Raw genomic sequence first — 20,682 nt, 5'->3', positions numbered from 1 at the left:
TTTAAATAAATGATTTCCAAATTTTCTTTACATTGATTTTTAGTCAAAGGTACAAAGATACATTTTGAAAAACACGTGGGACTCGAAAGTGCATGGTTGGAGGAATAAAAGGGCGGAAAAAACGTTGGAGCGAATAGGGTTAATTATATACACATACGCACACTTCGCAATTATATACAGGGTGTTTTGTCTCTATTTTCTTTCGGCAATTTCATATATCATCCTTACAGCGATGATGACGATTTGTACTTTTAATGGGACGTTTTTAATTGAAGCACAGATATACGGAACGTCCTGTGCATTCGTAATTACAAATAATAAAATTATCGCGCGTGTAATTATGCCATTTCGAGGTTGCAACGTTACGGTTAGGGCATATTACGTCAACCTTATACATTATTGCATACAATTGCTTATGAATTATGAAATTAATTAATTTCACATTCTGCGTTGCGTCGCGTCGCGCTGATACAAAGCCACAATTGGATGCTACAATCTCGCGCACCGATCGTCCTGGAAAATGTCATTTTTAAATCATGGTTAAAATTGTTATTGTTATCGGGATGCACCTTGTAAAATGTAAGCGCGCAATAAATGAAATTTATCAAGTAACATCCAAACGTAATTAATTCAAAAAGGTTGAAAAGGTAACATGTATAAAAGAGAAGTACTGTAACAATCTAACCAGGAATATAATCTATTTCTGCTAAATACTGCGTTGCGTATTTTTGTTGTAACGTATTTCGATATTCAATTGAATGTATCTATGGAAAAAGGGTATCGTTTTACTGGCGGATCTGCGAGCGGCGAAACGAAATTTCAATAACCCAGTTTCGATTTTCAAATAATCCTCCCCCGAATCTAAGCCGCGTTTCCTATCGCCCAAAAAAATCTATTTGCTCGATCGCGAAACTTGATAGGTTTGGCAATAAAATGATTTCTTTTAAGTCAACCGTAATTTTGAACTTTGAAAAGATTTCAATTTTACGGTTTACAACGGCGGCGAAATTTCTCCCCTAACTCCCCTAATTATATTTTTCGATCGTTTTATTTAAGAATAATTTTTGAATTATTTATTCGAATAATTAAAGGGAGTAGTAGGGACATAACGTGAAAGGAAGAGTCGAGCGAAAAAAAATATATAAAAATTGCTCGGATTTAGAAAATGATCGGAGAAAACGTTCCAAAGCTCCAATACGGCCATTTCGTTCTCGAGGAAACGAGACAATGGCCCAGCCGGGACAATGTGCCCTGTTCGGTTCCGTGCAAAACTTCGTCGCTGGGATATCTAGCCGGTGGCGCGAATCGTTTTCTCGCTGCTTCACCCACGGCCGGAGGGGTTGGCGGCAGGATGGCGTACGGGGGTGCACGCGGGGATGGTCGGCTAAGCGAGGCTCATTTTGTCGGCGGCAGATATGGCGCGGCCCGCCGCCACCCCCAACACCCCGGCCGCCTTCCACAGCCGCACATCCGGTGATGTGGGGTGCGCGGAGATGACAGGGAGGGATAGATAGTTGAGCCGGGGGTGGAACGGCTGGCTGGCGACATTATTAGACGCCCCCCGGTGAGTCAGTGAGCGGCGGTGAGGATGGGGACGAACGACGACGATGACGACGACAACGATAACGACGACGACGACGACGACGACGAGTGGTAGTGCCACGGGGTTGGACGGAGGATAATGAGGAAAAAAGACGGTGCACGAGATGCTGCAGCGAGATATCGCACGGCTGTCGTCGTTCCGCGCCGCGGAAAAGGCACCTACCTGCGCGAAGAAAGACGCAATTTTCGCGTGCGTCTATCTCCGCCGGAGTATTAGCTCAGCTTGTGGTGGAAAAAAGAGGAGTCGACGATGGCGAAGTACCGCGCCATCGTTGAGGGGGTTTAAACGTCGAAAGATGAATGAATGGTCTTCAGAAAACACGATGTGACTAAAATTAGAAATTATAATTTAGATACATATGCGCGCGCGCTCTCACACATACACATATTTTTATTAAATTTTCCATGTTTTTTTATTTAAAAAAGAATTTGAATTTTGTGGTTTTGTTCTATGGTCAAATGCTTCCGTGATGTATTCACATCTAAAAATAATATATATATATATATATATATATATATATAATATGGATAGAAAGATATTTATAATATAATATATACTTGTTGGAATTATTGTAAGAACTTTTCTATATGCGTGCGTATTAGAATTATTAATAAGTCGACACATCGAACAGACTGTCGCACGAAGCGACTTTCAACAAATTTCGCAAAGTCCTCTTCTTTCCCTTTCTTGCCTAATAAGAAAATAAATCATCGGCTTGCATCAGCTAGATTTCGTCGATTAGTCGATAATGGTGCCTGCGGGAAGTGAGCAGCCCTCGAGCGCGCTGGCGGAGTTCTTATTCCCGAAATTAAACGACGGCGGTTCATCCCTGCAACCCCACAGCCAGAGCTTTTATTTGATTCGCTATGCGACAGCCAAGATAGCCGGCGCGGCGCCGAGCATGGTGCTCATCCGAGCTCCCTCATGCTCGCGGATGCGGTCTGAAAGCTTTTTCGCCGCATAGGAGGAGGAGGGAAGTGGTGGAAGAGGAATGAGGCGGTGGCGGGGGTGGGCAGGCGGGTGATGTTCCATCATGGGGAATGAAAATCAGGGGCCCCCTCGGGGCTCGGAATTAAAATGGCTGTCACACGCAGCCGGGGGTTGTGCTCTTCCTGCGGAAAACCTCGGCGAGAGGAGGAGGAGGAGAAGGAGGAAGAGAGGAAGAGGATGAAAGGCACCCATCCCCGTTGCCACTTGCCATCCTTTAACCATCCTCTTCCTACTTCTCCGACATTTTTTTGTTACCTTATTCTCTCTTTCCCGCTAGCTGCCTGTCTTCCTCTTTTTTAATCCGTTTCTGCTCCTATCGGGATCTCCTCTCTCGGGTTTTCAAGACGACCTGTCGTCCGCCGTTTGATCGACACCGATATTCGATCGCTCGCGATAGCTATCGGTTATGGATAGAAGATTTGTATCCGGACATTAATTAACGAGACACGAAGTCGTAGAAGTTAAGCATATAATTACGCTAAGAAAAAGAGTAACTTTTTCAGTGAAATAGTATTGGTGCTTAAACTGGTAATTTTTATAAACTATGCAATTAAGAACAATGCTCCTGTGACGAACATTATTTTTTTATACATATAAAAAATATTAACTATGAATATAAAAAATATAATGGTGCGACTATAATTAAAGAAGTCACATAATTTTTGGGAAAATAATCAAATTAACATATTTGTACTTTTCCACGGTAAATAATTAAATGAAATATAAATAAGTGAAATCTGTCGAGTTATAAATATCTGCAAAATTCTTTTACTATCTCTATACTTTAGGACACCCGGTATAATCTCATCGTGTTTCCGTTGTAACCAGTTTCTGCGTCGTCGAGCCAATCTTGCCAAGGGTGCGTAGGCTCCTATAGCGTTCCCCCTGTTACGCCCCACCCTTCCGTTGGGCCCCAAGGGGATCGAAATTAAAATGACAATGAGGGCAGATCCGAAGGGTGGCTAAAAATGCGTACCCTTGCCATCGTCCAATCAGCAACGAATCCCACGACGCCATCGCGAACCTTTCCCCTTCTGCCTCTTTTTTTTCTTCCTACGGCCCTTCGCGTCCGGAGAAATGCCACGAAATGAAAATGCTTAAAGCGCGATGATCCTTCAGCGAAATCTCCAACCCCTTCCGCCTCCATTGCTCGCAATCCCTTGGAAAAGTTTTCAAATAATCGGTCGAAACCGAAGAGTGATTTCTGCTCGGTTCAACAGTGGCGATTGTTATCGTTGAAAATAATAAAAATAATATTCTTCCGATGTGCGAAATGAAACGCTTCCATAAAACCGATTAACGTTTATTATTTAATCTTCGCTCGCGGTCTATGTATTTGCACGGAATGGATTCCAATAACTAACTATTACTTGTTTTCGTAATATGTTAAACTAAGTTTACTTATTCGTCACTCAAGGAATATTTGTTATTTCTAGTGGAATGCTTAACGCTTGATTTAGAAGAAGAGTTGATTTTATACGGAATATTTTTAAGTTTATTTTTTTTTAATTACAGATTATACACATATGACGAAATGTATGTGAAATTTTAAAATCGCTAAAAATGTGCGAGAAAAGATGCGGCGGAAAAACGTGTAATCGTGGTCGAAAATTTGGGCAAATATTTTTTTCAATCGTACAATGAAAGCACGAAGAAGGTGCAGCGACGCGCGTTTGGCGCATAATCATTGGTTTCTCACCTAGCGTGTTTGGATATTTCCATGAATATAAAAACGCAATTCGTGTTTGCATGAAATACTGATTTCGGAACTGCATTTTTTTCCCAGTTTTCTGCATTCTCGAATATTTCGACGGTATATGGTATTTCGTGACTAGAAAATTTCTCGGTTGCACCGTTTGTCGCTCGACCGTTTTATTCGGATTTGTTTAAGGAAATTGTCTCGAGATCAGGATGTATATCCACCACATTTATTAGATAATGATATTAATACTTCTTGAATTATATCTACTTATTTATATAGCAAGCCAAGAATTATATCTTTTAGCTTGCGTTATTAAATTAATCGGTGCTTGTATAAATGATTAAATAGACAATTTCTAATCTATTTAATTATTAGATGTCTATATTAAATTAAATTAATTCCTGGTCTATTTAATTACATCTTTACTAAATTAGACATATTATGACATATTATAGACACATACAGTAGATAATTTAGTAGATAATTTATGCTTAATTTGATTAAAAATCTACTGCGATATACGATGATTGTGTCATACTGCCGCCAATTTCTTTTTCGTTTCTTTCTCTCTCTCCGCCATTACGCCGGTCGCAGAACCGCGGTACGGCGAAAGATGCAGGCGTAAGAAAAAAAAGAAGCGAGTGACGGAAGAGAGGAGGTGGGGAGGGCGATGCAGGACCAAGAACGAAAACGATATCCCGTCGGCACGTGCACGCGGTTAATAAGGTTCACGAGGTTTCGCCGCGTCGGCCGCGGGCCTCGGCACGGTAAAAGCGGAACCGGCTGTCGTGATACGGATCTGACCAATCATAAAGGCCGCACATATACACGCGCATAATGGCCACTCATTCAACCGTTCCAGTCGCGCAGCGGAACAAAAGCGGAAATTAGTCAGGTTCGTTATGCTTATTAATTGACTGACATTTCCGTCATATTATTGTACGGCGAATCGGAAACTGCTCTCTCGTGGGGCCCTCGAGAAACGGGGCCCCCGCTTCTGTACGCGCGCGGTGCTATTGCTACGGGACGTAGGTTTCGTTGAATGGACAAAGTCAACGATCTGAAGAAACGTGCCGACGCTTCTGTGGATAGCTTCCGCGGTCAGATTCAGAACTGAGATTATATTATAAGATTACTGTGCAATTATAAGAATGGACTAGGTAACTATAGACCAATATGTGATAAATAAATTGAAAAAACTCATTTCATGGTAACCTGTCTCTCTCTAAAATATCTTTCTCTTTCTCTCTCTCCCTCTCTCTCTCATCATTCGTTGGATTTCGATTTAATTTCGTAGTTCTCTTGTCTTTATACTAGAGAAAATCGATTTTCTATAGATTTTCTTGAAACTGTGAATATACGTTAATTTAGGTGTGCTTTATGCGTGGTATAAATTTCAGTACCTCTTCCGGTATAAAAAAAAATCAAGATACTGTGAGCCTTAAAGTTTCAATTTTTACCAAAAAAAATTTTCTAATTTAATTTTTTTTAATTTTGGCATTTTTTCCTTATAGAACTCGACGAGAGGAGCAACTTTGGGCTTCTTGGCCAACCTCGTATCTCTTACCGTTTGGCCTGGAAAACCTTTTCATTAGTAAAAGTTGAAACTTTGAGGCTCAGTATCTTGATTTTTTCACAGTTTCAAGAAAATATATAGAAAATCGATTTTCTCTAGTATAAGGACAAGAGAACGACCTTAAAGGCAACACGATTCCAATATGAAAGTGATGAAGATGAAGAAAAATTACCTTATCGTTCAGTAGAGGTAGAGAGTAACTCATCGCTGAAATTTCAACGGAAAAACGTTTGAATGGGCCATTGCAAATTTAATATTTCTGCATTCTGAAATATTTAATCAGAAATAAAATAACGAGATAGCGTTTGAAATTGGAGGCAAAAGAGTTTGATAAGAGAACTTTCAGGGAGAAAGTTTTGATGACGTTTCGAGAAAATCTTGAGGATTTAAGTTTATAGGCAATTTATCATGCGATAATTACATACGTAGGTAGATATTAATTACTGATTAATGTAGCGCGTCTATTAGCGATAACACGGTCGGAGGAAAATGATACGAGCGGAATCCAGATAAAAGAAAATGGAGCGCGGACGAAATGCAAGATGCGAGCGACTCGAGTGAATCGCTGAAAAATTGCACATAAATGAGAAGTTTTTCATATAACGTATGTTAACGTATAAAAGGCACAAAAAGATATGAACGTTATAGCATCTGTGCTCTGTGCGCTCAAAGAGAACGCATTCGTGTACGAAAATCCCTTTTTCGTACGCGTGGTGAACCGTTATCATGTTACGTCTAAATATCCTTTATTCATGTTGTTAGCCAACGTGCAAAAAATATCTGAAATGTAAAACAATTTTTTTCCTTATTATTTTCAATAAGATATAATTTGGATGAAGGAAAGACGATTGCAAATTATTGTTTTCCTCGTTGCGTGTACGACATAACTTTCGTGCACGGCGTGCTGTCGTTTTCAAAAAATTCCATCTTTCGACACACGATATCTTCGTTATCTAGTCCCTGTGAATATGGAGGAGAATCGAAAAATGCTGGTATGATACATGAGGGGATAAAGCAATTACGTGGATTCACTAATAACGATGCCCGTAGCACATGCTGCTCTCTCTTTCTCTCTCTCCGACAGTCCATCCTCGTTAAATATAAACTGGTTGAAACAATGATTTTCTGTTATGTTCTAACAACTATAAAACTGCCTCTTTCATATATTATAAGCGTATTAAAAAAATTTTCTATCACTTTTCTCTCCCGCCCGAAGGACTTAAAGTCACACCCACGATTACATCTTGGCAATTACATCATATCTGAGGGAAAAAATGGAAAGTTTCTATTTTTATACGAGCAATAATTCGTACGTTTCAAACGTCAGAAAGCTCTCTGCAAACGCGCGATGTTCTATCGCGTATTCATTTTATGCACCCCTCGCGAGAAGCTGGTAGAAAATGGCGACCGGCCGATTCTGAAAAGGGTGAAGGGCTCGTATAATGGAGCTTGGGGATTTCTTAATGATGCTGTCGTTGCTGACGCGAGCTCTGCTATGTTTATCCTCCGCTAAGGGACGACACACGTGAAAAAAGGAGGGAGGGGGCGTATCGCTGCCGACGTGCAGCTGTGCCCGATATCATGTACCTATATCCCTCGCGGAGGGTGGCAAGCTACCGCGGCGAGGGAATAATGCCACGGGGGTGCCGGAACGGTTTCATTACACGGCTTCCCGAGGGATAATATCCCGGGATATCTCTCCGCGGTCGACCCCACGGGGGTGAAATTCCGTGCCATCAACCCACCTCGCATGAGAGATGAACCCTCTGTGCGGCGACCCCTTGGTGGCGGAACATCAGCCTGAGCAACCCCTTTGGAGGGCACAGCGCGTTTCGGAGCGAGCGAGGGAGGAAATTGCAGCAGCCGACCACACTGGGGCAAGGGATCGCCGTGCGGCGACAGTAAAATGGCCGATGGCCTCGCGTGGCGATTGAAAATACGAAGGCGCTATTTTAATAACGGTACAGCGCGAGAGCGGGTTACACCGTTTTTAGCATGTCTATTCTCTCTCGAAGCTATAGAAAAAACAATACGCGGCGAACTCAGTAACACAAAACGGACGCTGTTATCCGTTTCCAGCTTCATTCTCTTTTGTTCCTAGATATGAGTTTTTTAAAGTTGAAGGAATATATATGATCTCAATAGGTTTATTTTTAGACGGATTATGGGATTATCTTTGTTTAATAAAATATGGAAGAAATCTCACGAAGGTGATCGCATATTGACGTCTTATTATGGAACGTATTTTTCTTCTTTTTTTTTTTCAAGTCGGCACTCTTTGAAGCTGCCACACGTATATCGCCTACCTCGATGCCATTATATCGCGCTCGCGCTCGCGCGCGCGTTGCGATTAGTATTTAATGCGCACAATGTATAGGAAAGGGTCCTTTTTCCCGTATCAGATGCGGGGCGGGCCTTAGACCAGTTATTAGGCCGCTGACAGGCCCGTATAATCCGACTGCTTCTCGTAATGTACAGAACGAAAAATATAATGCCTATTAGCGAGGATCTTTTCAACGCGGCTCGTGTTGCCCCCGGGATTTTTTCTTTGCCTTTATTTCTTTTTCCCTCGCATCGGCCGCGCGTTGGTTCGCGCATAGTAATTTTCATGTCTCCCTTTCCGCGCGTTTTACGTCTAAATCTCGTGTCGGCAGTTTGACTGTGATGGTATATAATATAGGTCAGAGAACAATTTTTTTCGTATAATGTCACACACAACATTGAAAAATTTAAATAAGTTATTTTATCAGAGAAGAACAAAAAAGATATTGTAATTGATAATTTATTATATAGTTATACAAAGTATAACTTGTTTGTATATTTTTTGCATTTTTATTTCGGCAGTTTTTGATCGTACCAAATAATTTTTTTATCGTAAAATTTTATTCATCAAAGAAGCACATTTTTTTTACCAAGAATTTCTACTATTTCTTGATAATATTTAATATTTTTCTGTTTCAGAGAAAATATTCCAAGGAGGCGATGGGATGGATACAGGTGAGTAACACAGAAAGATATTTTTCTTCTATTATTCCTCGTCAATACAATCCACCGATCGACCAAAAATGTCGCTCGCTCGAAATTCACCCGTGTTCACCTGTTACGTTTAAAACACGGTCGGATAGGATAACGCGTTTGTTAATGAAAATGCTGCCGAGTTGTTCGAAAGAGAGAGAGAGAGAGAGAGATTTCCGTCAGTTTTACGTGGTTTAGTGAATACATTGTATCCTCGGACATACGAAAACGGAACTTTGCGCGAGCGTTCCAGGTGTCTGCTCCTATTGTAGTTGGCGATACTCGAAAAGCACAAAGCGAATATGATGTAACATAATTCGAGCAGTTCAAGCGCGAAGACCCGCCGCAGTTATTATATTTAATACAGCATCCTGATCTGCTAGCATCTGCCCGCGGCGCGCTTCTTTATCGCGAACGAGAGGGATACTCTCTCAAGAATTTAAACGTGCAACGACGTGACGAATGTATTCGTGTAATCAATACATTTTTGCTGTTGAAAGATTCTGTGCTTTTGAAGAAATACTATTACTAACATTAATATTTTTATTTTGCGCAATTCTAATTTTTTTCTTAACCATGGATTTAATTAACACCTTAAGAATTCGAGTAAAGTTTCTCTGTCCATTTAACGATGGCATGAATAAATAAAGTCTAATAACATAAGAATGAAGGAAAGAGACACCTGATTATTTAACTTTAATTAGTAATGGACAGTTGACGAATGTCGACAGCATAATAAGTTGTAAAAATGAATTTAGCGGTACATACAATTGCAATGCAGACTATAGTTTTCGGTTCGTTAGCAATCGCGGGACCGCATGCGGATTTGCGCCGGTGAAAATTACTGATGCGCATTCTGGCATAATCAAAATCATATATTATTTGTAAATTACGGTTAATGATTATCATTATCTTCGATTTGAATGTAACTAATGTTACATTTGCAACACTAATACGCGCCGTCCATTATTCATGAGCTCTCGAAATAATATCAGCGTACCCGCACATCTCAACGTGATCGAGTGCATCGGACTGATGTATAATTCAATAACGGAATTATATTTACTCTTTCATTAGCGCGATTTTGCGCTAATGTTGTCGCGCTCGAATTTTTTTCGTTACACGACGTGTTTTTCGAGGGAGCGAAAAATATGTACTGAGAAACGTATACTGGTTATCTCTCAGTCGCGAAGAAAGTTGGAGAGAAAATTTAATCCGATTTTACGCGGAAGGCATAAGGTTTTTTTCCCAGCGTTGACACTCGCAGTCGCGACGAATATCTTGATGGTGCGGAGCTTGATAGCTGGCGTCGAAGCGCGCGATGGAACATATATCCATCCCCCGATTCCCATCCATTACGCAACTCCGAAAAATCATCGACGCGACCTATCGGCGGTAACATTACCGACCAGCCATCCAGCCGCCGCCACCACCTCCGCCACCTCCGTCATCTTCGTCCTCGTTGTTGTCGTTGTCGTTTGCGACCTCATATTCCGCTCTACGGGGGGGACGTGTCGGGGGTTGCGCGGCAGCGCGGCAGTGCGGTAGGGTGGGTAATGTCGGGAAATGCAGCTAACGAAGTTTACGAAGACACTTAACGGAATTACGCCCTTGCTCGCAATGGTCCCCGCAATCGTCCCTTCCCTCCCCCCGTTTCTCTCGTCCACCCCCGCGCGCGCGCAGCGTCCGAGCCATTCGCCGCAAGCGTCCCTTTACACTTTTCCGGCGGCAGGAAGGTCGCGTTAATTACCGACGGAGGCAAGAAACCGGGGAAACGGTGGCAAGATATTTCGTCCTCGACGCTGAGCGTCGATGTTTAGGAAAGTCGGCTATGGGGGCGGGCGATGAAGGACGGCGAGAGGGGGGAGGGGGTAGCCGGAAGTGGGAGCGGGTCGGGAAGGGGTCGGTTTGCGCTGAAGAAGGGTGTTATTGACATGGTGGGTGTCGCGTCGTCGGCCATCTTGGGCCGCCGCGCGGTCTCCCCGCCGCCGTCACCTCCACCTCCTCGTCCTCCTCCTCGTTTTCCTCTTCCTCCCAACCGCCGCCCGCCGCCCACCCTCTCTTCGTCGCATTCGCTCTGCTCCCCATCGCATCCGAAGGACATCCTTGTGTTCCCTTGTACCGAGTGACATTCGGGCTGCGTGCCCAGCCTAACCTGCCCGGCGGACGCCCTGGGCCACCCTTTTCGACCAACCCCGGCAACGAGCTGCGAGGGTCCCGGGGGCTGCTTGTCGCCATGGCGACCGAACCCTCGCCCAACCCCCTCAACCAAACGCCGATTCCCTATCCCTCGGCACTTCGCTATACCCTCTTCCGTCACCCTTCCTCCTCGTCGCGCGCGTCGTTCACGCTGCCGTCCTCGTCGCCAAAGAGAGAGTCTTTCGATATCCTGCGCCTCACTTTGACGGCCTTCTCCTTTTTCTCATCGTGCTCCTTTTGCCTGTTTTTTCTCGGTCCTCCTCTATTTCTTCATCCTCTTTGTTGGATAGCTAAATGCCAATCTCCGATTTTTGGAATTTGTGTTGTTCTTTCTTTGTTTTCTTTCATCATAATTCATTCTTGTCCATATCTTTTTCTTCTTGAGTAACTTTGAATTTTTATTTTTTTAGTGTCTTTGTAGTGTTCATCATGTTCAAACCAAATCATATTTTTCAATAATGAATCCTTCGGTCCTGTGCTGTTTTTTTTCTTCTTATCATCAACTTTTGTTACTTTTAATATTTCTCAATCTTATATAATTCACAATATCACATCTTTTACGATCACTCCCATTTTTTGTTTCTGATTAATAAATTGTTTTAATATGTTCATATTTAAACGAAGAAAATTATAATTGTTTATTTTTGTTTTTGCTACTTGTAAAATTGTATTTTTAATAAGATACAAAATATAATTTCATTTATACGCATATTTTTTGAAGTGTCCTTCCGTGCAGCATCAATACCGATAAAAATTCGGCGTCCAATATTGATAGTCCGAATATAATTAATGGTTAACAACCTTCCCCTATATTGATTAAAAAGGAACATCGGCGTTTTTGCTCAAAATGCGAGTTGCGGTTTCGGTGTTACGCGAATTTAATGGCCTGCGCCGTAAAAAAATGTCTGGCGGTATTTGGAATTGGTTAGTTGGTGGTGGCGTTAATTCCGCTAATTATATCGAAGAGCCGACCTCGGGGGGGGGGGGGAACTCCGCACAATCTTCCTTTTGTCTTCCTAACGGGGGGGTGACCCTTTATCAGACATTCTCGAAGGCACAGTCGCGCCCGCCCTCCAACCCCCGCGGAATTGGCGGATATTAGGAAGGACTTCGTCGCGGCTTTTGTCTCGTTTGGCCACAAAGTTTCGCGAAGCACCACAATCCCGACCAATTAGCAACGATTTCCTAAAATCAAGCCATAACCGCGAGTTAATTGGCACTTGACATTCAACTCACTCCCTCGTCTGTCGCGAGAAACTCTTAAACCACAATCATCAATGATAAATGCTCCAATTAATTGTATGCCTCAATTAAAAGAGCCCTCAACCCTTGGGAAGATTTTATACTCTGGTGTATTGTGTACTGCATTCCGATTTTTTTTATTATCTTAGGAATGGAACAAGCACGATCAGTTATATCTATGCATAGGGCTGCAATTATTACGAATATATATTGTTCGCGAATTTTTATTTATATCGAATATTTATCTTTTTTTCTTTTATTTAAAAAGCAGCAATCAGTTGATACACCATTAGTCGATCTTTTTAACCAACTTCATGGCCGACCAGTTGTTTAAGAACATGACTACATTTACGTCATTATATATACGTTATTTGTTTTAAAATTATCACTAGATTTCTAATTGTTACACCGAGGAGAGTCTAAACCTTAAGACCGAAACGTTTGTAATTTATATATATGTTTATTTTGTAATTTATATTTTTCAGAATTTTTTGCTTTTATTTGCCTCGTGTTTCAAAGTTGATTGTATATCTAGATAGCATTTTCTGGACTTTGATTTGTATTGAAATGTTAATATATTTTATTACATCGAAACTTTTATTTATATTGAAATATCTCTTTTAGAGAAATCAATAAGAAGATCACTAATAGCACAAAGAGTGTATTCAGAACCATTGTCTATGGGATAGAATTTTCAGAGTCCTATGCATTCGCGTAAAAACAAATACTCGATATATTGGCAGACAAGTATCGACGTTTCAATGGCGTTGAAATAGTTTAAAGACTCGCGGGGTTCGAGAGACGTGACGGAACGTTGGAATAAACTCGACCGGTCCGTGTTCGCCATACCAGCTGCATCGCGGGCAAAACAAGAAGACGCCTGTCATCGGGCACGACGATCCGTAGAAGACGCATCGGAATGCGATTCTGCAAATGCGCAACCGTGGCCTCCATTCACGGGGACCGCGTCGCGTCGCCGCGGCCAGCTGCGGTTTTAAAACACGGGAACGAATGTGGGTGATCGTGGAATGACAACGCGATACGATTAATTAATGCCGATGGAAGCGTCGAGTTCGTATTCGTGTCGAGTTCGTGGCGATAGGACCGGAAGCGCGCGCCGAGCGCGCGTAACAAAAAAAAAGAGAAGAATCGCAGCCTTTATGTACGCGAATCAACTGTTTATTCAGCGTATATAGCGAAAACGAGAGAAAGAGGAGAAAGAGATGGAACGAAAGCGTGGCGAGGGGGAGGACCGGGGGAGGGAGGCTGCGCGGGGGAGGAGGGAATGCAACAGCAAGCGCGAGTGATCGACGTGAAACGAGTTCATTCATGCTTGGATGTTGTAATCCTGAATGGACGTAGAATGGATCGAAACTGTGCGATCAGCCTAGATTGGGCTGACTTGATATATATATATATATTTTTTTTTTTATTTGTAGGATAATTTTTACGTGGAAGGTTGACGTAAATTGAACTTCCGGCGTGAGATTGTCTCTCTGTGTATCTAGTTAAACATAATCACGCAGTTTCTCCGGTTATTCAATGATGCTGAATACGATTTTTGCGTTAGATGCGAGGGGTAACTCACTCTAAAATCAGCGAGACAACGTTCAGCGTTATTTAGACGTTGTGCTCTGTTTTTTCGATATCGGTGACGCTAAAGTAAGGAATTTGTCTTATGAGTCTGTTAGAATAGCATCAATGCAATAGGCGATCGTTATTCTTAACGTCGGAGTTACTATATATTTCTTGTAAGCTAGCGATAAGCTCGTCGTCGCTAGCAGCGCTAAAAGAGCCTAGTCCAGTAGCTTCTCGGATGATTTTTTTCTTACCAACTAAGAGCCGTCCCTTACAGGTTCGTTAACACCTCGATGTTGACGTTAATCGAATCTTTCTTCTTCCGTATGTCTATATTTATACCTTGGTTTATATACAAAAAGTTTATGCTCTCTCTCTCTCTCTCTCTCTCTCTCTCTCTCTCTCTCTCTCTCTCTCTCTCTCTCTCTCTCTCTCTCTATATATATATATATATATATATATATATATATATATATATTCGGGCGCTTAATATTATGAAGGTATAATCTATTTTATTGTTATACACTCAATTTTAATGTATTTAATAATCAACCCCTTTCAGTTAATGAAACGCATATTTTTATTTTATTTTATATATATTTGGTTTAAAATAAAAATATGCGTTTCATTAACTGAAAGGGGTTGATTATTAAATACATTAAAATTGAGTGTATAACAATAAAATAGATTATACCTTCATAATATTAAGCGCCCGAATATATTTATGATTCAAGTGTAACGCTACTTATTTCCGATTAAAAGAAAAACAATAACCAATCAATGAAGAATCATGAAGAATAATCATTTATTTTTATGACAGTTGCATTTGGGCTTCATCAATTTTTCGATTTGTAAGTTAATATGTTACAGGCAATTGGATCTCGAGGGATTTTTTTTTAATAAGTCGAATTAATTAAGTTTTATTCAATTTTCTGGAATTTTTCATCAAATCTATGTCCAATTTTTAGATTTTTTATTTTAATCATTTTTGAGTGGATTTTTCTGGAACTTTTAATTTCCGTTTTTTTTTGAGAAATTTAATGTCTAAGTTTTTTATTAATTTTATTCGATTGAAATGAATTTCGAAAACTAACGGATTCCAAATTTATTATAAATGAATTTCTTGGAAATTCGAAGAATTTTAAATATACGTAATTTGTATGCAATATTGGCAATTGTAATTGATTGTTATTTTTAAATTAAAGTGTTTGGACATTTCATGTCAATAATTTATAATTTTGTATTTAAATTATAATTTCAATTATAATTTAATTCCAAAATTATAAATTCTCTCTGTACAACGAAGAAAACATTATTCCTTCTTCCAAGAAAACACTTAAGACTTATTTTGAGTAGACAAGTATATTCTCTGTATAATGTAATGACACTTATAACAAATTATAGGTAGAAAAGTATTTTTTTTCTTTTTACAATGTAGAAACATAGAACAATCTGTAAAACATCTAGTAACACAGTCTAGTATTTCAATATTGCAACGTTCCTCTTTCGTTTCGTATTTACAATAAACGTTGTTTATATTGCACGATACTAGACCCTGACACGTTGGCTGCGTTCGGTTTGGGCGCTCACGTGCTATAAGCATCGCTTTATCTTCGTTTGATATTCGATGTGCAACGAAGATAGAATGATACTTACAGCGCGTGAGCGCCCAAACCGAACGTAGCCAACATATTCCGAGTTTACCCGACTCGTCACGAAGAGTAAGACTGTACGCTGTACAGTAAGCGATCGAATGCTATTTTTCCTTATTCGATGCTTATCCCATGGTTATTTCTCTTCGCGGCGCGTTGCGTATGACTACGCTTGTGATTTCTTTTCTTAGCTATTGATTTTAATTTATTTTATTCGTATGCGAATGATTTCATTTTATAGAATAAGAAACTTATGTTATACATAATAAATAAATTGTACGGGCAGTTACACTGCGTTAAGCAGAATAAAGCTGCGCTTATTTTAACAACATCTACCGATTTTTTATTTTGAAAAATCATGATTTTAGAGTGATTTACCCCTCGGTTAGATGTGTGCAATCCAAGATGAGAAAGAAACAATTATCAATTAAAAAACGTCGTATTTAATATCCTTCTGTGAATTAGAATTAATTTTCGGCGACCGTACGTCGTTTGACGATGCCGCGTTAAAATCCAGGGTCGTGGGCAAGGTTAAAAGGGCCGCTTCTCTCCATCTCTCAAGGGTGCGATAACTTTCAGCGCCGACTGTATCGCTGGATGATGTATCCCCCGGGGGTTTTCTCCCCTTGGGTGTTGGGGTGTGTTTCGTTGCCTGGCAACGACACCCTCGAAGTCCGCGCTCTGATTGGCCCCGTCTCGCTTTTCCTGTCTTAGCCTCTCTTCTCACCCCGTCGCCAATCAGACCCCCCCTCCCCCTCGCCCGTGCTACCGTAGCCACCCGTTCCGTGCTCTCTCTCTCGCCGATGGAAACCGCCGTCGTCGGGGCGAAGTGCACACACGGGCGCGTGCAGAGGAGAAAAAAAAGAAAAGAAAAAAAAACCCGAGGAACACGCTGCAACGCGTCTACACGAACAGGAGGTATTAGGGGGGTAGTTCGGCCCAATGGCGCAACGTACGTGTATGTGCACATGGGAAAGCGACGTAATATTATCTCGAATAAATAACACGGATCTTTTGTTACGTTACTCCTCGTATTGTCGTGCGAGAGGAATATGCCGAAGAGAAAGTGCGACTAGACGTTTCTTTCATCGAACCTGACTCTTTACGTTTAATTCCCCCCCGCTAATAACGCATATCTTAGCCGTACGTTTCTTTTAATACCGAGTAGAAAGGGGGGGGAGGTACCCCTAGATAACTCCGACAAAACTTGAAACTAGTTTTCGCAGGATATACCGGAATCTTATTTGCCGTAGATTCATCCGTTCGAAATCCGATTACCGCGAGTAAACCGCCGCGTTTCGTTTGGCTCTCGATGTCATTGAGAGTCATTTCTATTTTTACGGCTCCGTAAATTGTACGAAAGGATTAAGGGCGATTCCATTGGCTTCCTTTTCAATGCCTTCTTCGAGTAGCCGGCTTGTTGTCGGGACTGCACAGCGCTACGAGAGGATTAAACCTTCCTATTGATCCCCGTTCAATGGATTCGTGCCCTTTCACGTGCCAGCATTCGTAATGTTTTGACATCCTTTGCGCTCGTCTCTTCGCCTCTCTCGCTCGCTTCCTCAACGCTGGGAATATATCTCCGTGCCTCTCTAATTCGATATTCGATAATAAAATTTACTTCCCTCGAACGGAATATACACGGGGAAAATAATTTTTTTCAAAAATATATTGGTTTTATTTTTGCCGGTAAGAACTTTTATAAATGTAGTAAATTAATAATTGTTATGTATTATCTGTTTAATAGACAGTCCATGCTGCAACGATGATTCTTTAAACGAAAATTTCTTCCTTAACCCGTCGCAATACTTTGATGAAGAAATGCTCGATAAAATTTCGAGCAAGAACAAGTAAGTGCGAGTGTTTCTCAAATGTTTTATCTATACAGAGACTAATTGTAAAATTAAACGCTCGTTTATTATAGAATACGAAGAGTGCCAAAAGTATATTACGGAACGCGAACTCACAAGCAAATCGAGCAGGTAGTCAGAGAATTCAAGAAGACCGTGTACGGGCACAAGAGGTAAAGAAACTCGCAAAATATCCGTTTATTATATGAATGTATAACGAGTAAATTTCTTTAGGATGACCATATTGAGCAGCCGAAAGCAAACGTGCATTCAGAAAACCGAAAAGAATAAAAACGAGTTGTGCAACGAACTACTCGATCCGCGAAAGGTTTCTATAAGCGTTATATACTCACAGAAATTAAAAATTAAACAATTGTGCAACGACATTATTTCTGCACGTAGGGTGGAACATGTCCATATTACAATGACCGCAGTAGGATAAGGGGGGATTCCGCATTTAAAAGTATGAAAACGCCTTGGGATATCGAGGATTTGGTCTCATTAGGCAAAAGCATCGATTCCTGCCCATATTTCGGCGCAAGATCTTTGATGGCCACCGCGGAAATCATCTTTTGTCCTTACAACTATATCCTGGATCCAGATATTCGCGAAAGCGTAAGCATAAATAGTTAATTAATTAAGTATCTAAAACCAGGAAATGCTATGAATAATTGTAGCAAAAATACTTTAGCAATAGAATTTTCAACAGTTTTAATCTTTTTATATTAACCTTTGTTATATGCACCGGGGGTAGAAAATACCCCAACGTATTTTCAAACGCGTTTTTCTAATACGTACAATGCGAATCGGGACCTGTGCTGCCATTTACCTGTAGTCTAGGAATAACACTTCAAGATCCTATACATAGTTTTGCCCGCCCGGCTTTAGTTTGCTCTTGGCAGTGGTGAGAAGTAAAAAAAAAAGTAAATAGTAAATATACTTTTTTCAACTCCGCTATAAACTAATATTTTTCCTTGAATTTAAGAAAGTAATCCCGCAAAAATTATTAAAAAATATTAAAAATTGAATTTTTTATGCATTTTTAAGTGAAAAGTCCATTTTTCGGTTTCTTTAGTTAACATATCATTTATAATTCTTTTATGTTGCAAAATATTAATGAAACCTATTAGACCTTATTTTGGAAGCTTTGAACAATAGCCAGCAATTTTGTTTGAGTCAAAATAACGAATTGTACGTCTGTAATAAACGTTTTAAGTGACTGGGGTATGACATACCCCCTGTGCATAATACGTAACTTCGAAGACGTGTGCATAACAAAGGTTAAAATAGCCTTTACACTCTTTTCTATAGTATTAAATATCAAATAATAAAGTATATAATTAAAATATACAGATGCAAATCAATCTGAAAGGCGATATCGTCATTCTCGATGAGGCTCACAACATCGAGGATATGTGTCGGGATGCTGCCAGTGTGAATCTCAGAGATGACGAGATTACAAATGCTGTTAAAGACTGCAAACATCTTATCTCCAAAGGCCATGAACGTGAACGTGCCATTTATGATACTATACAGAACTATCTTATGGATATCGTAAATTTTCTTCAGAATATTGAAGTCAGAGATAATGTACTTATCAAATAATTAATTAAATATTAATTTTAGTTTTTACATTAATTTTGTATATTATTGTGATTTATTTAAATTTTTATTTCGTAATTCATATATTTATTATCAATTTATAAATAGTTATAATCGTTATCTTTATTATAATAGAATATATATGCTTTATAGGGTTCTGATAGGGAAATGATTAGTAATACTTGGCTTGGTATGGAATTCCGGGTGTTGCTCGACGTGAATAACGTTGGATGTTCTAGATTTCCCAATTTTCTTGCCGCCAGTAGAGAGGCTATAGAAGATTTTAATAAAAATATGAAGGAACCTGAGAAAATGATACTGACTATTTCGCAAGAAACTAAGAAAATTCTTGAGCACGTTTGTTTATCTATGCAAGTGATTGTATCAGATATCTTAGTTGATGACTATAGAATGTGTGTCATAGAAACGATTGAACTTACTAAGAACGTTGTAAGTCCGTATATCTGAGCAGTTCAATGTAATTACAATCTGTTTAATTGTATCAAACATCACACAGTCATTTTTTATCAGGCACCCGAAGACACCTGGATCAAACCGAGTTTCAAACCGAAAATTAAAGTGCGAACCATGAAACTGATATGTATGAATCCCGCTGTAGTTTTTGCGCCTTTGGCCCGTACTGTCCGCTCTATGATAGTCACTTCGGGTACTTTGACGCCGACTACGTCATTTCAAAGCGAACTCGGCACGCAATTCCCGCATATAGTCAATCCTAATCATATTATACCGAAGGAGCAAGTGTACGTAAGATGCATATCACGAGGGCCAAAAGGAATAGCTTTAAAGGCCGTCTATGAGAAAGTGGGCACCTATGATTTTCAGGTCAGGAGAAACGAATCGTTAATGATTTTATTTTAGACACATTACACATTATACGTATATCAGTTAGATAATACGTTTTATCCTAACAGGACGAACTCGGGAACTTGATTCTTCAAGTATGTGACTCGGTACCATATGGTGTACTATGTTTCTTTTCGTCCTACACGACAATGAAAAAGATGCACGAGAGATGGGAGAAAGTCGGCATATTGAAGCAACTCTCTGGCTTGAAGGAAATTTTTACGGAACCGCAAAAGAATGAAGATCTGTCCACAGTCATGAGAAATTATCGCAGAGTAATTGAGGAATCGTCGTCTAAATCGTTTCGAACAGCATGCGGAGCTATCTTGTTTGCAGTTTACAGAGGAAAAGTGGCGGAAGGAATTGATTTCAGCGATAATGAAGCTCGTTGCGTATTAGCAGTAAGTAACATTCTTAATTTTTATTTACACATTCACATGTATGTACACATGTATTTACATATGTAGTATACATTTATATATCCTTATGTCTATTAGATTGGCATACCGTATAAACCTTGTAAAAATAATGATGTAAGCATGAAAATGAAGTATAATGATTCGAAAGTATCCAAAAGTTTGCTATCCGGTAGCGAATGGTATGGTATCAATGCATTTAGAGCGGTAAATCAAGCAATAGGTCGTTGTGTCAGGCATATAGGCGATTGGGGGGCTGTGCTGCTAGTAGACGAAAGGTATGTGTAGATATAAATTTGGAAATAGATAAAAATATTCATTATGATGATTAAATTTTACTATTAGATATCAGTCCAAATTGAACTATCTACCAAAATGGATCAAAACAAGCGT

General features: G+C 40.2%; 1 protein-coding gene across 3 annotated transcripts in view; it reads left to right on the top strand.

Moving 5' to 3' along the window:
• Window positions 1-20,682, top strand: part of LOC143896798 (Fanconi anemia group J protein homolog) — a 47,708-nt gene that overhangs the window by 26,773 nt on the left and 253 nt on the right. For all 3 annotated transcript variants that reach the window (XM_077404835.1, XM_077404836.1, XM_077404837.1), the window contains exons 4-14: window positions 8,833-8,868; window positions 17,305-17,407; window positions 17,482-17,580; window positions 17,642-17,735; window positions 17,810-18,022; window positions 18,761-18,997; window positions 19,163-19,459; window positions 19,541-19,852; window positions 19,942-20,274; window positions 20,371-20,567; window positions 20,635-20,680. In XM_077404835.1, coding sequence (XP_077260961.1) covers window positions 8,833-8,868; window positions 17,305-17,407; window positions 17,482-17,580; window positions 17,642-17,735; window positions 17,810-18,022; window positions 18,761-18,997; window positions 19,163-19,459; window positions 19,541-19,852; window positions 19,942-20,274; window positions 20,371-20,567; window positions 20,635-20,680 — 1,967 coding nt within the window. The remainder of the gene's footprint in view (window positions 1-8,832; window positions 8,869-17,304; window positions 17,408-17,481; window positions 17,581-17,641; window positions 17,736-17,809; window positions 18,023-18,760; window positions 18,998-19,162; window positions 19,460-19,540; window positions 19,853-19,941; window positions 20,275-20,370; window positions 20,568-20,634; window positions 20,681-20,682) is intronic.

The sequence above is a fragment of the Temnothorax americanus genome, unplaced genomic scaffold (assembly GCF_048541705.1).
Source record: "Temnothorax americanus isolate GAGA-0224 unplaced genomic scaffold, ASM4854170v1 Scaffold2, whole genome shotgun sequence".
Taxonomy (NCBI): Eukaryota; Metazoa; Arthropoda; class Insecta; order Hymenoptera; family Formicidae; genus Temnothorax; species Temnothorax americanus.
The sequence above is the reverse complement of the archived record's forward strand: the minus strand, read 5'-3'. Positions and strand labels throughout refer to the sequence as shown.